The sequence below is a fragment of the Anastrepha ludens genome, chromosome 6, assembly GCF_028408465.1.
Source record: "Anastrepha ludens isolate Willacy chromosome 6, idAnaLude1.1, whole genome shotgun sequence".
In the NCBI taxonomy this organism is placed as follows: domain Eukaryota; kingdom Metazoa; phylum Arthropoda; class Insecta; order Diptera; family Tephritidae; genus Anastrepha; species Anastrepha ludens.
The window spans coordinates 56,240,475-56,259,393 of record NC_071502.1 but is presented as its reverse complement, the minus strand read 5'-3'; the positions used below and the strand labels follow the sequence as shown (position 1 = coordinate 56,259,393).

The 18,919-nt window shown below is 35.1% G+C and overlaps 2 protein-coding genes across 4 annotated transcripts in view; both read right to left on the bottom strand.

Annotated features, from left to right (window-relative positions):
• The window catches only part of LOC128866025 (diacylglycerol kinase 1), a 286,822-nt gene that overhangs the window by 120,329 nt on the left and 147,574 nt on the right, over positions 1-18,919 (bottom strand). For 2 of the 3 annotated variants that reach the window (XM_054106489.1, XM_054106488.1), the window contains 3 exons: positions 11,604-11,802; positions 11,226-11,372; positions 10,873-11,058 (listed from right to left, as the gene is read on the bottom strand). In XM_054106489.1, the coding sequence (XP_053962464.1) occupies positions 10,873-11,058; positions 11,226-11,372; positions 11,604-11,802 (532 nt within the window). The remainder of the gene's footprint in view (positions 1-10,872; positions 11,059-11,225; positions 11,373-11,603; positions 11,803-18,919) is intronic. The other variant, XM_054106490.1, reaches the window with a different exon arrangement.
• LOC128866026 (deubiquitinase DESI2-like) lies at positions 3,475-4,319 on the bottom strand. The gene has a single exon (XM_054106491.1). The coding sequence runs from the start codon at positions 4,210-4,212 to the stop codon at positions 3,505-3,507; it is 708 nt and encodes a 235-aa protein (XP_053962466.1). The 5' UTR covers positions 4,213-4,319; the 3' UTR covers positions 3,475-3,504.

Here is an 18,919-nt window from a genome sequence, read left to right as displayed (position 1 = left end):
GGCCAGAAGTTTGTACAGTTTCGGTAAACTTTTAGAGCCTTTCAGTGATGAGTAGCCACCTCTAAAATGTCAAGTGATGTATCATGCCATTTCATCGATAATTTATTCGCATAAATATTTGTATATTTCCTGCATTTGAATCTTACTTCATTAGGCTAGAAGCTAAGTGATTCAATTATAAAAAAAAATTTTGTCTTTTGTTATAGATTTTTCTTAAACTAGCAGTATTTCACAAGCCTGCCATTTACACAAGCCAAGTGATTTACCAATTACAAATAATTATTAAAAATTCTTCCACAGTGTAAAATGTTTGCTGAGTATGTATATAAATATTCTCAGTGCTTTATATTTACAAATTTAGAGTAATTTTCTTTACTAATCACTAACAAGAAATCTGCTGATAAACACATTTTCGTCCTCTCGAATGGTTGTAATAACCTCACATCGATACATTTAAGAGTTAGTTGATGTGACTTATTTTAAATGAAGAATACCCAGCATTTGCTTTGAAAGGCAGTTGAGAAAACGATAAAAAATTAAAGGCTTCTTTAAAGATAGGAATAATTTGTCGGCTCGGGTAGTAAAGCGTACTTTAGTGATTAGATGGGCAAATGGACCCTAGAAGAAAAAGTTTGGTTCAAAATTGTTGACAAGTTAATAAAACAATTAAAATATTTATACTAAATTTCAGAGCGTTTCCGCCCATGCGAACATTCTTACTCTGCTTACATACTTTCATGCTAGTATAGTACATTGTTTATGGATTTCAAAGCTGCAGTGTAACTATTTCATGAAGTAATGCAATCATTTGAAATGCGTGCCTTTACATGCAGGTGAAGTTGAAATTATATATTCTACGGGTACATTAGGGTACCACTTATTGTAAGGTCGTTAACTTTATATACTTAAAAAGTCAAAATATGTTTTTTTTTTAACCTGCATTATAAATAAGATGAAATATAAAGAATTTCTGTATCATTAATTTTTCAAAGCGTAAATTTTTTATAATTTTTCAGTTTTTCCGAAAGTATGTTTTTGACTTTTTGATATCCAACGCTGCAAAAAGTCAAGTTATACAAGCAATAATATTTGCATAAATGGCTACAAATATTAAAAAAGAGATTCTTAAAGGAAAATGACCTTTTCTAAAAAAAAAGGTGGGAAAGTAATTTTTTGACAGCGTTGAGCATTTATTTATTTTTAATATTTTTATTTTTGATTTATTAAATATTCATAGTTCATACTACAACCAAAAGATATTTATTTATTTAGGATAATCGGGTGTATGAGTAAGAATAAAAATTAGACAAATAAAAGAATGAATTAAATAATGAAAATTATAAAAAACCAACATCATATTTTATCGAATATTTTACTTACTCACTGTTCGGATAAAAACGAATCTATACAAGGTGGTGTTGTTTCATCAGCTGATTGGTGTCTGATTGTTTTTCTCCTTTAGCTGAAATTCGAAAAAAGCCCACTAAATCGTTGCATTTTTAGAAACGATATCACCTTGTATAAATTCGCCTTGGTTCAGAAATTAAAAAAAAAAACTATATTTAAAAAAGCAATAAAGAATTATTGCCCAAATGATTTGCTGTCGACACATGTGAAGTAAGTAATTCCAAATTTTATAGAATTAACGATGTTCGAAAAATAAATCATACAAACGCAAATAATTCAGAAAATAGTTTTTCTTATTAGGTACAATAAAAAACTTAGAGTTCGAGAGCTGTGCTTTAAAATATAAATAAGCAGACTAGAAATCAGCAACGCTGCACATCATCCCACTCTATGAACCGCAGGTGGTTCCATATAACGAAAATCGAAATTTTTTTGGATATTGGAAAATTAGCCAATAAAAAAATGAGAACTAGGTGCATTGATTCAAAATGGAAACGCAATACGGTTTATAAAAAGTCAACGAATCAGATGACTGGGGCACATTTACAGAATACCTAAATGGAGAGCTGGCAGTTCAGCGTTCCATAGGCAAGTGGTTGGACGGAGAGGTTGAGGGAGACCAAACCAACGCTAGATTGATGAGGTCCCAGCCAACTTCGGGATTGCAAGCAGGCGGAGGATCGATCGGAACGGAGAACCGTAGTTGTGGTCTGCACAAGACTGTAGTGCTATTTATGATGATGATGAAAAAAAATGTGCAAAAAGCAAAGCGAGTTTGGAGCAACTTTAAATTTGCACAATATTAGATTTAACTAGAATAGGCTATAAAAATGCTTACCTAGAATTTTTCTAAAAATGTTAACTGAAAACAATGAAGAACATTTTTTTGAATTTATTTAAAATCTGAAAGTTTGATTTATATGGTTTTTTTTGTGGTATAATAAATGTTATTTAAAAAAAGAAAAACAAAGAAAATAAATAGTTAAAATGTTGCACAACGCCACTATGCTGTTATTTTGGGCACTTTGTATACTGCGAGTAAATATTTGCTATTTGCTGATGTGCAAGATATTGGACAAAGCACCAAAAAGTGTGCAACTATCTTAGTATATATACATTAGTATTTTATGGAAACAGCCAGCAGCTGCTTACACAAGAACTTGCAAATATTGTACATGAGACAACAAATCTCTTCAGGTACGTAGTTGAAACGCCGTGGGCGAAGCGTGATTCTAGGAATTGTGTTTACAAAAAGTTGTATATGGATCTATGTCCTACATAACGGCAGAGCTGAACTTTTACTGATATTGGCATGCTTTGTTTGTACAATTATTGTAGGGTTTATCACGGAATTTATTCCTTTGAACGAATAACTCTACAGAATTGGAGTAAAAGCCTCGTCTTTTGAAAAATATGCATATGAGATGACGAGATTGCATCTCCTTATATATGCGAATTTCCAGCCTTGATTTGGATATAGTCTATGTGTCTCGGTAGGATGACCCATATGGATGCCCATCGCAAGGAGCTTAGCCTAACGTGCCTTATTCATTACTGTAAGCCGCTCTAATTCTCTAAGAAAAATATTTAAATATACTCAAATGTATATGCATATCTTATTTCATCAAATTAATAGGAAAGCATCATATTGGCCTACGCCTCGCATATTTATAAATGAATGACAATCTCATAGACTAATGGTTATTTCTTAAATTGTTCGCCCACGGCTGCTGTCTTTTAAAAAGCCTAAGCGCATTCATTAAAGTTCACTAGACCGACAACAATGTTTTGTACATTTGAGTGTCTTGGCAAAGTAAAAAACAAAGAATGAATTGGCCTTGTTTCATTCTGTGCTAACACCCACATTGACAAGCGAATGAAAAAAAAAAACAAATCAGCAGATTTACCGATACCATCTTTAAAAGATTCGCCTTGCAAAAAACTTAGCCGATTATGATCCAAGCAGCCTTGATCGCATATTTTCTTCTTGCTATTTGAACACCACTTCTACAGATATTTACCTTCAAGGTTTCAGAGTCTTAGAAAACATTAATCACATTTGGATATTTTCATAAAAGCGTTCTTCTATTATTAATTTTATATTTGTTTATTAAGTACATTAGTAAATGAGGTTGAATTACTATTTTCCATTACGGTTACACTTTCGCGCAGCGTCGATCTTGGCGTCAGCCAATCTCGTGGTAGAATGCGTTGCAAGAAAGGCACGTACGCGCTGATGGTTGCCAAGCGATTTACCCAGCCTGGTATGCCCTTGCCGCAGAGAAATTCCGCCAAATAGTCACAGAAATGATTACAATTGCAATTGATCAAGTGATATGAACTGCCAGTGAACTTCTCCCCCAACTCTTCGACAATCTGATACACCTGCTGACATGTGAATTGTGTGCAACCCAAGTTAACGGTTTGACGAAATTGAAAATTCGTACCTAAATCCGCTTGATCGCGTGGCAACATTTCAAAGATACCCGTAAAGGGAAACTGATGTCCACCATAAGCAAATTCTGTGCCATATACCTCGATTCCGGAGTGAAAGACGCCTAGTCCGATATACGCAGAATATTCATTCAGTTTTACTATGTCATAAACATTCAGTTTGACCGGTTCACATAATTTGCCAAGAGGCGCGTGCTCACAATTACGTGGTTGCTGCCTTACTGAAGTTGCTGTTGATGTTATTGTCGTTGTTGTTGCTGACGCATTTGATTCATTGTGTATTCTTGTAAACGGCGTTTTAAAGCAGCTGCCGAAATTAAATTTACTAAACGCTGGTTTATTCGATTTCATTTGAAAGCGGAGTGTCTCAAGAATATTTCATAATATAAAATAAAAAAAATTGTGTGGAATCAATTAATGTGTGAAATACAAATTGTTGATTTTGAAATGAAGTCTGACAAATATGACAATGTCAGTAATAGGGAGGTAGAGAAGAAAAGAAATCAACTGTTAGCTGTTTTATATTTTGCGCCCCTCTTTATGGGGTGAGAACTAATTGGAAAAATTAAAAAAAGGATTGGATGTTAAATAGAATAAATTATTAATAAAATAACAACAACAAAAAATTAAATACCAAAAGGAAATATGTAAAATATAGTTTGGGGGAACATAAATTCATTATTTTCTCAGCAGATGGACATAGTGATCGATATCTCGTAAAGTATCGATCAAAAAATTTAGAGTTTACGCTCGTTGTCCAGGTAATATTTCAACTTAAAAATTATAAATATTAAGTATTATATATTTAAGTTAAAATTTCTTAAACAAATTTTTTGTAGAAAAAAAAAAAATAGTTTTTATATTTAAAAAAAGTATTTTTTAGTTATTCATAAATGATAACGAAGCCATAGCCTGTCTAGCCAATACATCCTCAAATTCGTTCCCAGTTATATCCCTGTGTTCTAGGACCCATATAAGTCGGATGCGATTGTGCGTTCCAAGCAAGTTCAATTTGCTTTGATTGCCTCCTGAATGTGTAGTTTGTTTTAGGGCCATATATTCCAGCGCCTTTGCCTTCTGGTGTCTTCGAGCCAACTGTATACCAGTGCAGGGTACACTCTTAGAGTTTTCTTTCAAGTTCAGGTGTACTCTAGTTTACTTTATAGTCTAGTTCAATTCTGAGCTTCTTCTCAAATTTAATAACTTTATTGATATCATATCTGGGTAGCTGGCAAGAAGGACTCGCAGGCTCATCGATTCAAGTTCCTGAATGACATCACTTTTCCTTTACCAAAACTTTCCTTAGTAGCGCTTGGGTACTTGCTGGGTGATTGATGAATAATTATGTGAAGCGGCATCAGCTCAAACATCACCTCCACCGAAGCTATAGGGCAGGCTTGCACCGTACTCGTAATGTACAGACATGCTTAACGGTGAATCTTTGTTAGAGTTGATAAAGCGACCCACGCGATAATTATCATGATGTACATCCATCTTAAGGTTCTTGGGCTACATCCTCAGGATTTTGTTGCTAAACCTTTGCAGACTCTGAGAGGCTTCGTTGCGTTGGACAAGATTGTGCCAGTATGCCTTTTCCAGTTAAGCTTGGCATTTAGGATAGGACCAAGATAATTAACTTTCAATAACTATCCCGTCTATGTTAATTTTATTTATTCCTGGCACAAGACTTTTCTCCGGTGAAGGGAATAGTGGCTGTTTTGAACGGGTTTATGTATATCCAGACCTACCCCAGCACACCACCTCTTTGCAGTATACCGCAAAGGGTGTTCTCGAACTTGCCATTTGCTATAATTACAACATTTCCGGCATGCCCTTGGCAACTTTGCTACTGTTTGTCGGCAAATGAAGGAAGTCATCAATTACTAGGCTCCACAAGAGAGGTGATAACAGCCCCGGCATATAGCCTTTACTTGTTTGTAGTTGTTGTATAGTTCTGTTCGCTGTTGGAATTTCAGCCATCCTTGTCTGTAGCAGGGATACTATCCATTTGCAGGTAGGCCTCTGCACGTTCTTCTTCTCCAGTGCGCGACATATTCCCGAAGTAGAAGCCTTGTGCAAAGCTTTCTCGATATTAAGGAAGGCATTGATTTCTCACAGTCAGTACAGAGTAGCTGACATAGAGCAGTTTCGGTAGACTTCCCTGCCTGGGATGCCTGTTGGTTTGTATGGGGAGGTGTTGTTTAGAGAGCGTAGGATCTGATTTCATTATCAATTCATTCATTGCTTCAGTGCTTTCAATACAAAGAAGGTGAGACTAATCGGTGTGAAGGACTTGGCCTGTGAGCGGTCCTATTTTCTTATTTTTGGGATGAAAACTACTTTTGCTCTTCTGCACACTATTGGATATTTAAATCGCGCCTTGCTGTAACACGACCGGGCGTAATCTATCAGCTCCCTGGTTCTTGTCTGGGTTAAATGTGTTAACAGTCCTTGGGTAAACAAGTGTTGTCATTTTTATTCCATTTACCTATCATCAATAATAGCGTATTTCGAATTTGTCAAACATCATTCAGCTACTACTTGTCAATTGTCAACTGTGAAGCTTTGAACTTGCCTTCCAATTTATTTGTTTTTTTCTATGTTCTTATATAATGTTCACTGGGATCCGGTAACTTACCGCACATATAAGCGATGACTTGACAGATTTCACACCGTTCATATTGGCTTTGCACAAAATATTATGTCATCTATAATCGATTTTAACTGCCAGCTTACTAACAAAAGCTTTTATTCATCTCTCTTTTATCGATTGTCAGTTACCATATGGAATCTGATTTTAGCTTTATCTTATTTGATATTTACCTTTTTTCAGTTTTATACAAAGGTGGTCAAAATAATAGCAGCGCCATACATTACAAAGTTTTGATTAACCATGTATTTTTCGCTTATTTGTTTATAGAAATATAGTTGATACTATACAAAAAAACCAAGAAAGTGTCAAAGTTTAAACGGCCGAATTAATAGATCTCTTTGTATACTTCCGCTTTTTCCCTGAGTAATATATAGTATAAATAAAGAAATCAGTAATAACACTACGTCGATAAATTACTTAAAGCTCATTCACTACACTTCCATTCTCACGCGCACCAGCAATTAAAACTTACGACTGACTACGCTTATAAAGGGCTTTCCAATAAGAGATGTCATTTTGATATTCAAAGAAAAATACCATTTTTTAATATAAATGATCGGATGTTTATTTCATTGTAAAGAGAAAGGTATGGCGTTAATAGTGGAAAATAACATCAGGCAAATGCCCACCACGACCATGCTTACAGGACAATATCCCTTTCATGAAATTTTCCATAACCGAATTGCAAAGCGGCTGCCCTATGTCCTCGATAGCCTTACGAATTCCGTCTTTGAGGTCTTGAATCGACCCTGGGCTGCTGGCGTAGACCTTCTCTTTCACGTGGCCTAAAAAAAAAGTCTTGTTGAAAATAAATGGTGTCCAAATCAATACCATCCAATTCCGACCATAAAAAATCGTTATTCATTTCTAACTTAATCTAAATAATACCCGTATTGGAAAACCCTCTATAAGTAATGGACTATGAATAAGTTCGTGCGGTTTTTTTTCGAAATTTGAAACTTTATTGACGTAAAATGGTTACAAATTTAATATTCAAAATATTGTCCATCGCTTACTACTACTTTTTCCCATCTTTCTGGCAATTCACGGATTCCCTTTGTGAAAAATTCGGTCGGTTTTGCCGCAATCCACGAATCGATCCATTTTTTGACTTCATCGTAATTACGGAAGTGCTGGTCAGCCAGGCCATGTTGCATCGATCGGAAGAGATAGTAATCGGATGGCGCAAGGTCTGGACTATACGGCGGGTGGGGTAGGACATCCCATTTGAGCGTTTCTAAGTATGTTTTGACCACTTGTGCAACATGTGGCCGAGCATTGTCATGTTGCAAAATAACTTTGTCGTGTCTATCGGCGTATTGCGGCCGTTTTTCTCGCAGTGCTCGGCTCAAACGCATCAATTGTCGTCGGTAGACATCCCCCGTAATCGTTTCATTCGGTTTCAGTAGCTCATAATACACAACACCCAGCTGGTCCCACCAGATACACAGCATAACCTTCAGGCCATGAATATTCTGCGCCGACGTCGATGTTGAAGCATGGCCAGGGTATCCATACGTTGCCCGACGTTTTGGATTGTCGTAATGGACCCACTTTTCATCGCCAGTCACAATTCGATGCAAAAAACCCTTTCTTTTGTGCCGTTGAAGCAGTTGTTCGCATGCCATAAAACGGCGTTCAACGTCTCTTGGCTTCAATTCATACGGCACCCAATGGCCTACCTTTCGGATCATTCCCATGGCTTTTAAACGTTTGGAAATGGTTGATTGATCAACTCCCAAAGTTTTTGCAACCTCTTCTTGCGTTTGAGCCGGATCTTGATCGAGCAATTCCTCCAATTCGGTATCCATGAACTTTGGCGGCGCACCCTCGCGTTCTTCGTCTTCCAAGCCAAAATCACCACTTTTAAAGCGTGCAAACCACTTCTGGCACGTTCGCTCAGATAGAGCATGCTCACCATAAACTTCCACCAAGATACGATGACTTTCGGCTGCTTTTTTCTTCATATTAAAATAATGAAGAAGAATTCCCCGCAAAAACACATTATTTGGCACGAAATTCGACATTTTCAAGTGTGGTAAAAATATTGTTGTTTACGCTTCAAATAAAAAACTTATACTGACGTTTGTGCCTTACGACAGTAGCTCTCCAATGAATGTTTGGAAATGTGGATCGATGGAATAATAATCAAGTTACGCCATCTGTTGTAAAACCGCACGAACTTATTCATAGTCCTATAATAATATGTATAATACATCCCAACAAGTATTTATCTCACATATTTCTCAATCTTTTAAAGAAATCCCACCGTGATCAAAAAGTTTCCGGAATCTATTTAGAAATTTCAAAATACAAGTTCATTCCTCAAAAGTGGTATTATCGTCTCCAAGGGGATTACCTTTCAATTGCGACGTCTTCTATTTTTCGATTACTTCCTTTCGGCGTTACCGTAGTGGTGTCTAGACTCAATCAAACGGAAAAAATTGCAGCGAGTTATATCAGAAGAATTCAATGGCTGTGGGCATATACTCGTTTCGTTCTTACTAAAAAATTCACGAATAATTATGGCTCTGTGCGACGGAGCGTTATCATGATGCAAAATCCATGTGTTTTTTTTTTCTCAGAACGTGAAAAAAAATGGTCTTTATTAACTGTCTGACTTTCTGACGAAAATTCGTAGTGTACAATAAGAAAACGGCGTGATTTCTTTGGCCTTAGTTCATTCGGAGCTCTCCACTTACTCGCTTGATGTCTGGATTGCTCAAGTCCTCGATCAGCTTACTGATGGTTAATTTGCGATTATTGATTAACTTTTCTTTCACTTTATGATGTTTGCATCAGTTTTCGATGGACGGCCTGCCACTATGTTCGTTATCCTCAATGGATTCACGATCTCTTCTGAAGCATTCATGACAGAACAATATCGTAAACGACTGTTTTCGTTAGAGTATCATTACCGAAACAGTTTCCTAAAATGTATGCAGTTTTTACACCTTGAATCCATTTTTAACGCAAATTTAAATACATTTTTAAAATTTAAATTTTCTCAAGACGGCGTAACTTTTACAAGGTATTAGGTAATGGGGATAAAACTTTATCACACATGTGGCAGCCTAACAAAAATACAGAACATAAATCACCGTCCTAACGTATGGCGCAGAAGCGTGGACGATGACAATATCCGATGAAGCGTGTGTGTGTGTGAGTGTTCGAGACAAAGATTCTGTGGAAGAGTTTTGGACCTTTGCACGTTGGTGATGGCGAATATCTTAAGCGATGGACGTATGAGCGAATAAAGATCGGACCGTCTACGTTGGCCGGATCATGTCGTCCGAATGGATAGAAATGCTCCGGCTCTGGAAGTATTCGATGCGGTACCAGCTAGTGGTAGCAGAGGAAGATGAAGGTCTCCTCTGCGTTGGAAAGCTCAGGTGAAGAAGGACATGGATTCATTTGGTGTTTCCAACAGGCGCAGGTTAGCACTAGAAAGAAACGACTGGCGCGCTTTGCTAAACTCGGCCAAAATCGCGTAAGCGGTTATCGCTCCAATTAAGAAGAAGAAGATAAATTGTGAAAGGTACGTAAACTGACCTCGAAATTTATTGGACCGAAAGTTTAATATGCTTTTCGCAGATCAAAAATTAAGGATATTTTTTAAGTGACGCCTATATCTCATTAGGGAATAACTAAAAGACGGTACCTTTTTCTATGTCATATTTGACATTTTTCAAGTAGACTGATATACAATTTTACACGATTGATTAACGCGTTGAAATTATTCAAACTTATTAAAAATATAGTCAACCTTTAAAAAAAATATCGAAAAATCCGTAATATTTTTGGTGGAAATACTTGTCCGAATGAGTTGACAATTCAAAAGTTGGTGAACAATTTTCAAGAAACTTGTTTCGTCGAGGAATAAAGGACTGGTAGACCAAAAATTGGACGTTCTGTTGAAAATGTTGCTACTGTAGCGCAAAGTGTTGCTCAACAACCTTCAACATCGATATCTTTACGTTCTCAGCAATTAGGCATTTATCAATAATCTGTTTGTCGGATTTTACCAGTAGATAGGCTCATGGTGGACATTTAAATTATGTAATTTTTTACATAAACTTTAATTGTTAAGAGTCGTATTTTGAAAGTTCGAAAGAAGCTAAATTTTTACACGTTTTATTTTAAAACAAAATTTAGGTGCGTCTTTCTAAATTCCCCTTGTAATAAAGTAAGATGTTGGTGGTGAATTGAGAGAACTGCCCTGAAATTATTACCATACAAATTGGAAGCACCTTTGAGGCTCATCAATAGAAGTATATTTGTTTTCGATGTGAACTCAAATTGAACACAACCTTAAATGTTTATTGGGATCTATGAGGTCGAATAGTACGTATACTCACTATCGATTTTACAATTAACCGAATTGTTGCTCTTTTTTGATGAGTTGCGTGACATCTGCGAATGATTTGCTTGCGAATGCGATGGACTCGAGTCGACAGAACGACGCGCCGCAGCGCTGCTTTGGAATATTGATGGGCCACTGGCAAGTGGACTGGGCGTAACAGTGACCATCGGATGAACGCTGCCTGCAATGCAACGTAAAGGAGAAATAATTAATTTATTATACCTCAAAGAATGAGAATAAATGCAATTGAGTTAGAATAAAGCGCAAAGGCTTTTTAAATAAAATACTCAAAAAATTTCACTAACCACAATTTCTGTTTTATTTTCTTTCTTCATTTTAACTACTCACCCGTTTTGCTGGGATCATGTGTCAAATGACCACTCAACGAATGCAGCTTATCGGTGATGCCATGAATCTTCTCAACGAAAGTATTGCGCGGTTCAATCGCTGCTGGCGCTGCAATTTCAGCAATGCTATTGATATTAGGTATGGAGCCTTGATTGGAAGTTCGCAAGAGACAACAAAACAACAAAAAAAAAAATAATAAAAGCAAAAACGAAAACGATTAAGCGCAAAATTGGATGAAATGCAAGAAATTGAAAGCGACACCAACGGCAGTTGCAAAGGACAGTAAAGGGGAGGCAATTGCTTGTGCTTTCCATTTTTTTCGGCTGCACTCCTCCACCTCTCTCTCGCTTGCTCACTCTTTCACCATCACTTGCTTACCCTTTGTGTGCGCTGTGACAGCCGCACAAGCCGTCGTACTGCTAATGGCTGCCATTTGATTGAGCGCCTTGCCATGCAGCTGGGACTGTGTGACATTCGGCTTGAGGAAGGAAACAAATAGATGTTTGGCCAAATCGACTGGTGTCTCACAGTCGAGAAAGGCATCGAGAAAGCGACGAAAACCATCCCAATCAATGTCCTGCAAATATAAAAATGTAAAAAGTAGACGCATGAGAAATCAATTGGAAGAAATCGAATGGGTTAAGGACAAAGGCAAAAAGCTCATTTTATAGATATGTCGCATTTAACTTCTTTTCGGTTTTGTTTTTAGTAGAAGAAAATGATATTCGATATAGATAGATGAGGATGAATGATATTTCTTTAATCTCTTGAGTATAGAGTGGGGGGAAAAAGTGTGAAAAATTTAAATATTAAAAAATATTAATAATAACTTATGACGCTTTCTTTCGCGAAAATGTTCAAAGCAGAGCACCTTTTCAGTTGAGACGCAGGATATTTTTTTCGTGATACTCTTGGGTTTAAAAAATTCAAAATTGAGGAAGAATATTTGGTTTATATTAGGAATGATAAAATAAAACATTGCTTATTGAAGTGAAAAATATAAAAAAGCAAAAAAAAAAAAACAATTTAATATACGTTCTTTCTAATAAATGGACTGAAAAATAGAAACTGAGAAAAACTAATAGACTCACAGAATCTAGACTAATTCTAGTAGTACAATAATAAGTATTGTTTTTAAAATTTCAATTGTCTACAATTTATGAGATTTAAATGAAAAAAGTGGGGTTCACGTACTAGATTTTAATTGATATAAAAATTGATATATGTACATCCAACCCCGATCTCTTAAAATCGATCTAAATTTTTTGTTGCGCAGTAGAAATTAATGATATGAAATTGTTGTTATAAAATTCCAATGTGGGAATTATAGTTTGGGTTTTTAATAGTCTATGAAGTTATGGTAAATTGAATCGAATTATACCACTTCAATTCTATTGCATGCACCTCAGCTTTTTTATTTATAGTCTCATAAAGTATTTGTAATTATTACTGTTACAACTTTGAAACCAAAACCGATTATTTCAAAACTTATTTGCTGCTTTAAGCCCATTTATGTAAACGTCGTATATGTTTTTTTATTTGAATTTTATTTTCTACTTTTTAATATTTTCGATATACTTTTTTTTATTTATTTAATTTATTCCGAATAAAAAATATAAAAAGAACTAATAATATAAATATGTAAATATACACCTACAGTAAAATATTTTCATAATATATATAAACTAATTATAGTTTAAAAAATGTTACACCATATTTAGGTTAGGCATAAAACCCTCACGAGAATGTGAAAATATTTCTCAATTTTTACAACTTTGGTTAGATAACATTTAAGCAGTTCATTAAACATGAAATTGGTCTTGTGAAAAGGTACATGAAAATAAAGTCGGAAAATTTAAGTTCCCGAGCAGAACAAGTTAAGGGAATTAGCTGAAGAAGTGGCAATTGATATGAAATTTGTCGGAAATGCCAACAGAAGACATATAATTTCATAATCAGGCATATTACAATTTCAACGAAGAGAGTGAATGGCATACCTAGTGAAGCGTTTGTGGTTCTTTTCTACTCCTGAGGTGGAACCAGATTAAATAGAATCCAAAATAACAAATGAACAATAGAAACTCTTAAGTGTGGAATAGTCATAGAATTCATTCGAATTCCTCGTTAGGAAGCCAAGCTTAGACGTAGGCGTAGTAATCATAAAAATTATATGTTTGGCAACGTAGAAAGATGACACCCAAATCTTTCTTTTCATAAATTTTAGTCCGTTGAAATCGCGATCAAAAGTGATTGCGACCATTTGCAAATCCTAAAACGTACGAATAAGTAAAATGCAAGAGTGAAAATAACGGAAGTTTACCGTTACGACGACAAAAGCATAAGCTAGCACAAAGAATGTGCCAATACTTCTTTGATGTGAATTTGTACCTTATTTTACCTTTCAAGTTTGAGCTTGTAAACCTAAGTCGAAATTAATTTTTTTTTTGTTCAGATACGTAATAAATAAATATATTTAGAAAATACCGTTTTCTATGTTTTATACTTTCATTAGAAGAAAAGTTTTAGCACTGAGAACTTTGATTTTTCAAGCGTGTTAATACTGTTTTGACTCACTGTATAATTGTGAAATATTTATATACAATATTGCCCTCTAGGAGGCGCTGGCGTCAAGATGGTTTGAAAAATTGTATTAAGATGACTCGGTGATCTAGAAATTTCAAACAATCGATTTTTTGGTTTTTCAATATTTCGAAAGTATGGTATCTGAAGAATGTACTGTGCAATTTTCATGCGGAAATTCCGAATATCAAAGCATATACGGCCCATTAACTAGGTAGAGAGCGGTCTGCGTGCTCCTGTAGCTCAAGCATGAAACTCATTTATCTCGAAACAACTTTTTTTGGCCTGGTGTTGTCAAAAAAAAAAAACTATTCAAATCGTCTGAAATTTTAATATGTTGTTATAATGGCTATTGCCCGTACTATAGTCATATTATTATTTCAATTATTTCGTATTTTTTTATTAAAAAACTCAAAAACAGAACTCGATTTTTAGAGCGTCAAATTCAAAACCGCGCCATTATGTCAAAGGTTTTTTTTTTGTTTTTTTGTATTCTAGTACGGAACATAGCTACGGTCATGCAATATTTCGGAAGGGCCAACTTCAGCGCCATTTGTAAAATTATTAAAATTAAAAAATTTTTTCATTTTTGTATGTAAAAGAAGTTAAATAAAAAGTCTAAAAAATTTAAATATCGTTTTTCATTTTTTTTATTGTAAAAAAAATTCCTGGAAAAAAATAAATTTTCGCACTCTAGACCATCGGGACCTTTTAATCATGCGATTTGTCTCAAATTTAAGGCACATGCTTGTTTGTTGAACATTAGATTAGATTAGATTAGATTTGTGGTCTACAATGTAGACCATTGCACTACACCCGGATAGATATCTGTAGAAAGAATAGAGATAGGAAAGATAAAAGTGGATGGTAAAACGGAGAAATTGACAGATTAGTTTGAGGTCACTCTTCCACATATCTCTTGGATTCATTGATGAATTTTAAGAGATCCGGAAGAGGAAGAGTATGAACTTTGTCCATACTCAGTATATCACAACCCACGACAGCAACAGTTCAACTCAGACCAACGACCTCTGTGGGTCGAAGTCGTCTATCCATAGTTGAATTGTTGCGGAATTGACACCTAGAAAGGGTTCAGGGCCTAGTGGCATACTTGCAGAGCCTTCATTTGCCAATTTATCAGCTAACTCGTTCCCTGAAATACCACAATGTTCAGGCATCCAAATAAGACTAACTTTGTTGTGTTTTGCAACACTGTTCAGTTTTGTCTCACATTCACCGACTAACTTCGAAGAGCAGCGTGGGTTAGCAAGGGCTTTCAGTGCAGCTTGACAGTCACTACAAATTCCAATACTGTTGCCCCACCACTTTTTCTCAATTAGCCAGTACGCCACATTTAAGATGGCATAGACTTCCGTAAGGAACACCGTGGCCATCTGTCCTGTGGCATAGGAGTACTTAGTGTCTTCGTCTAAGTACCATCCAGATCTGCTTCCATCACTGGTTTTGGATCCGTCGGTGTAGAAAGTGTGCTGATATCCCTATTGTTCTCTGGACTTAACCATTGATCTATATCTGGGATCAAAACATCATACTTCCTAGCGAAGCTAACGAAAGGCACCCGATTTTCTACTGGCATCGAGAACAGTGTACACCGCTCCGATAACTGGTGGTATATCTGACAGTTGAACATAATAAGAAGTTTAATAAAATTTAGACCTCCCAAGTGGCACTGAGATCGAGATATGTTAAAAAAAAATCATATTTACATATGGCCCTAACTGGTCCGAATTCAAGTCATATAATATATTTAGCTTTTGGAGGTTGATTATTTCATAACTTAATTCAGATTTTAACAATTCGAAAGAATAATACCACCTGAGTTTCAAGTGCGCGTGTATTCAAAATGAAAATCTATTTATTTCCATACAAAAGTTCTTAATAAAATATTTCTTTTCATTCTCCATGTATTCTCCATGTCAAAAACTAATAAATAGAGGAAATGATAGTTAACATTTTTATAAACACTTTAGGGAACCATTGCATGTCTACTTGAATCGTTTAAATAAAAAATAATTGATCGCATTTAAATACAGTAATTTTCGAAAATCACCACTTTAACCTATTCTAGTGCAACACATTCACACGCTCTAGGGCACACTTAAATAGTCACATCTGTGCATTTCCACGTAAATGTATGTCAGAGTCAATAGAGAGTTTAATTTTGCAGCAGTTGATTTCTGCTGAATTAATATTTCAAGGCATTCAATAATAGGCGAGTTCATAGTTTTAGCGTTGGCACTTTTTTGCGTTCTCGTACGTTGCCCGTAGAATGCGTGAAACCCAGTAGAGCACGTGAATATTGTTCATGTACTTCTGAAGGACGCGTATTTACCAGAAAGGAAACGCGATAACCGTCATTGGCGAATGGTACCGGACCATTTTGAATTCGTTTATTTATTTATTATTTTTTAACTACCATTTAAATGGCGGGATGAAAATCCGCAAAATGCCAGGGTAATCCAGTTTTGTTTTCTTTATCATAAAACTGTACTCGTCTGTACCGTTACTACGGGAGTTCCTTTAGCCATTAACATATTTTACACATTTTACACTTTAGACTTCTGGTTTATTTTAATTTTACTCGATAGATCTATGCGACTTTCTTATCGGGAAGCAATAAAAATTAAATTGAAAAAAAAAAAATTGGAAAAAAATTTATAATTGTGTATGTATATGCCATGTTTCCAATTTTTGTATTGAATTTTTACAGTGAAATAACTTTAGCTTTAGTTTTATCACTGTTATATTTTTAAATTTTTTTAGAATAAAATATACCTATAAAAACTGGAAAACTCAATTTTTTGTCAAACAATTTTTTTTTGGCGTTTCCGAAAACCTCCTCAGAGTTTTTGCTTTTTTTTCTATTAATAACCTGTGTAATGGATTCTGACAATATATCGAGTTATATTCAAATACGTACATTGAATCAGCGATTAATACCCTGAACATTTTTGGGTAAAGTCTAAAACTGTTACTAAATAAAATGATAACTAAATCTGAGAGGGTATGTTTTTCAAATATGACAAAAATTTTGTTTTCGCAAAACTTTAGAAGAAAAGAAAAAACAAAATACATTTTGTACCAAAAAAAAAAAACAAAAACAAAATACATACATTTTATACCAAACAATGTTTGTAAAATATATTTTATCCTAGACAAGCAAACCAAGTTATACAAATTTTCAAAAAATATGAAGACACTAGCGAAAACCCGCCCGCTCCGCTGGTCGTCTTTAAAAAAATCTAGATTAACTACAATAATTAAATTAAGCCGAAAAATACTGTGTGTATTTTATAAAAATTCTCGCGCATGAATAGTAATGAAAGCAGTTTTGAATAGTAGTAGCAATTAAAAAACGTTTCATGTGATTTACAATACTTTATTAGTTTTTTTTATTGTAATGCTCTTTGGTATACAATATTCTTCGTTTTTCCATGCGTTGTTGAATAAATGAACAATACCGATGGCTTACCAACTCTTGAGCATGAAACATAAAGTTGGCCATGAGAAAAACATGGGTATTCTAAATCAATACCACAAATTGATAAAGTTTGGCCCTGTGACTTATTAATAGTAATCGCGAATGCAAGGCGAACAGGAAATTGAAGGCGTTTGAATTCAAACGGCATATCCGATGGTATCATTGGTATTCGCGGTATTAAAACGTCTTCACCAGAGTATTTTCCATTCAAAATTGTTATTTCAATGACGTTATTCATCAATCTCTTAACTGTTAATCGAGTGCCATTACATAGTCGTGGTTGTTTTATGTTTCTCAACATAATAATCGGTGCTCCTATTTTCAAGTTTAGCATGTGTGGCGGTAATCCAGGTAAATCAAGGGAATTCAAAAATTCAGTAGGATAATTTACAATATCATCTTGATTTGTAACAGTGTCAACGGATCCATATGTTTGTTCTGGACTTGGTATGTTAGCCAAATAGCCGCATTAATTTCATTCACATCTATATTTTTGCCAGCCATGATGGCTCGTTCATGATTTTTGTAATTTTGAGGCAAATTTGGGAAAATACTTTGAATTAACTGTTCTTTCGTTTGACTTATTTGACAAAAGTTTGGTTGTAAAGTTATTAAGCCAGTTAAATTATCGACAGGAACTTTGCCATTTCCAATATCCAATAATTGCTGTGAAAATTTAGCAGCTGATGGATCAGTTTGCATTAGAACACGTACATTTGTAGTTAGTTTGAGTGTTTGAACATGTCTCCACAAATATGATGATTTCAAACATGCAGCCAATTCATCTGCTACAGAATAACAGGCAGTGTTTGTCTAAAATCACCTGCCAGCAGCACTAAGGCACGACCAAACATTTCATTTTTACTACGTAAATCTCGTAATGTCCTATCAAGCGCTTCCAGTGACCTTTTATGTGTCATCGTGCACTCATCCCATACAATTACGTGTGCGAAAAAGCGGAGAAGGAGAAGAGAACTGTTCTATTCCCCTCCGCTTTAACCCAGCTATGTGTTCAGGTGCAAATGACTTTTTTGCGTGAAGTCTGATATAAAATAAGTTCTATTTACTCTTCTTAAATTTATATAAACTTTTCCAGGCGAAGTAAAAAAACTGACATATATTTGCTTCAACCGTATATTTGTGAGTACACAGGTAATACGTAAATATATGTATGATATAGGTAATATCTCATATTAGCATAACCTTTCTGCAAAAAATGAAGGAAACGATCACCAATCACGCCGGCAATGATACAATGAATTTTTCACTATAACTGACTTCAGATTAACGTTTATATAATAAGCGTATATGTAACATTTTAAAATTTTTTCAGAATTTTTTTTTTAATTTTTAATAATAAGTGGTCTTCCTCTTCCTGTAGCTATTGCTTTTCCTCTTCCATCTCCAGCTCCATCTCCTTTCTTTATCCCGGAAACGGGCAGTAAAAATGACCAAGTTTCATAATAATCGGCCCAGACACACACGACCAAAATGTATTCAATTCTAATGAATGCTATGTGCGGTACAAAAAATACGTGCGGCAAATAGCAAAAACACACTCACTTAACCGACGCACCGCACACACACGCGTTATCGGATTTCAACCAAACTT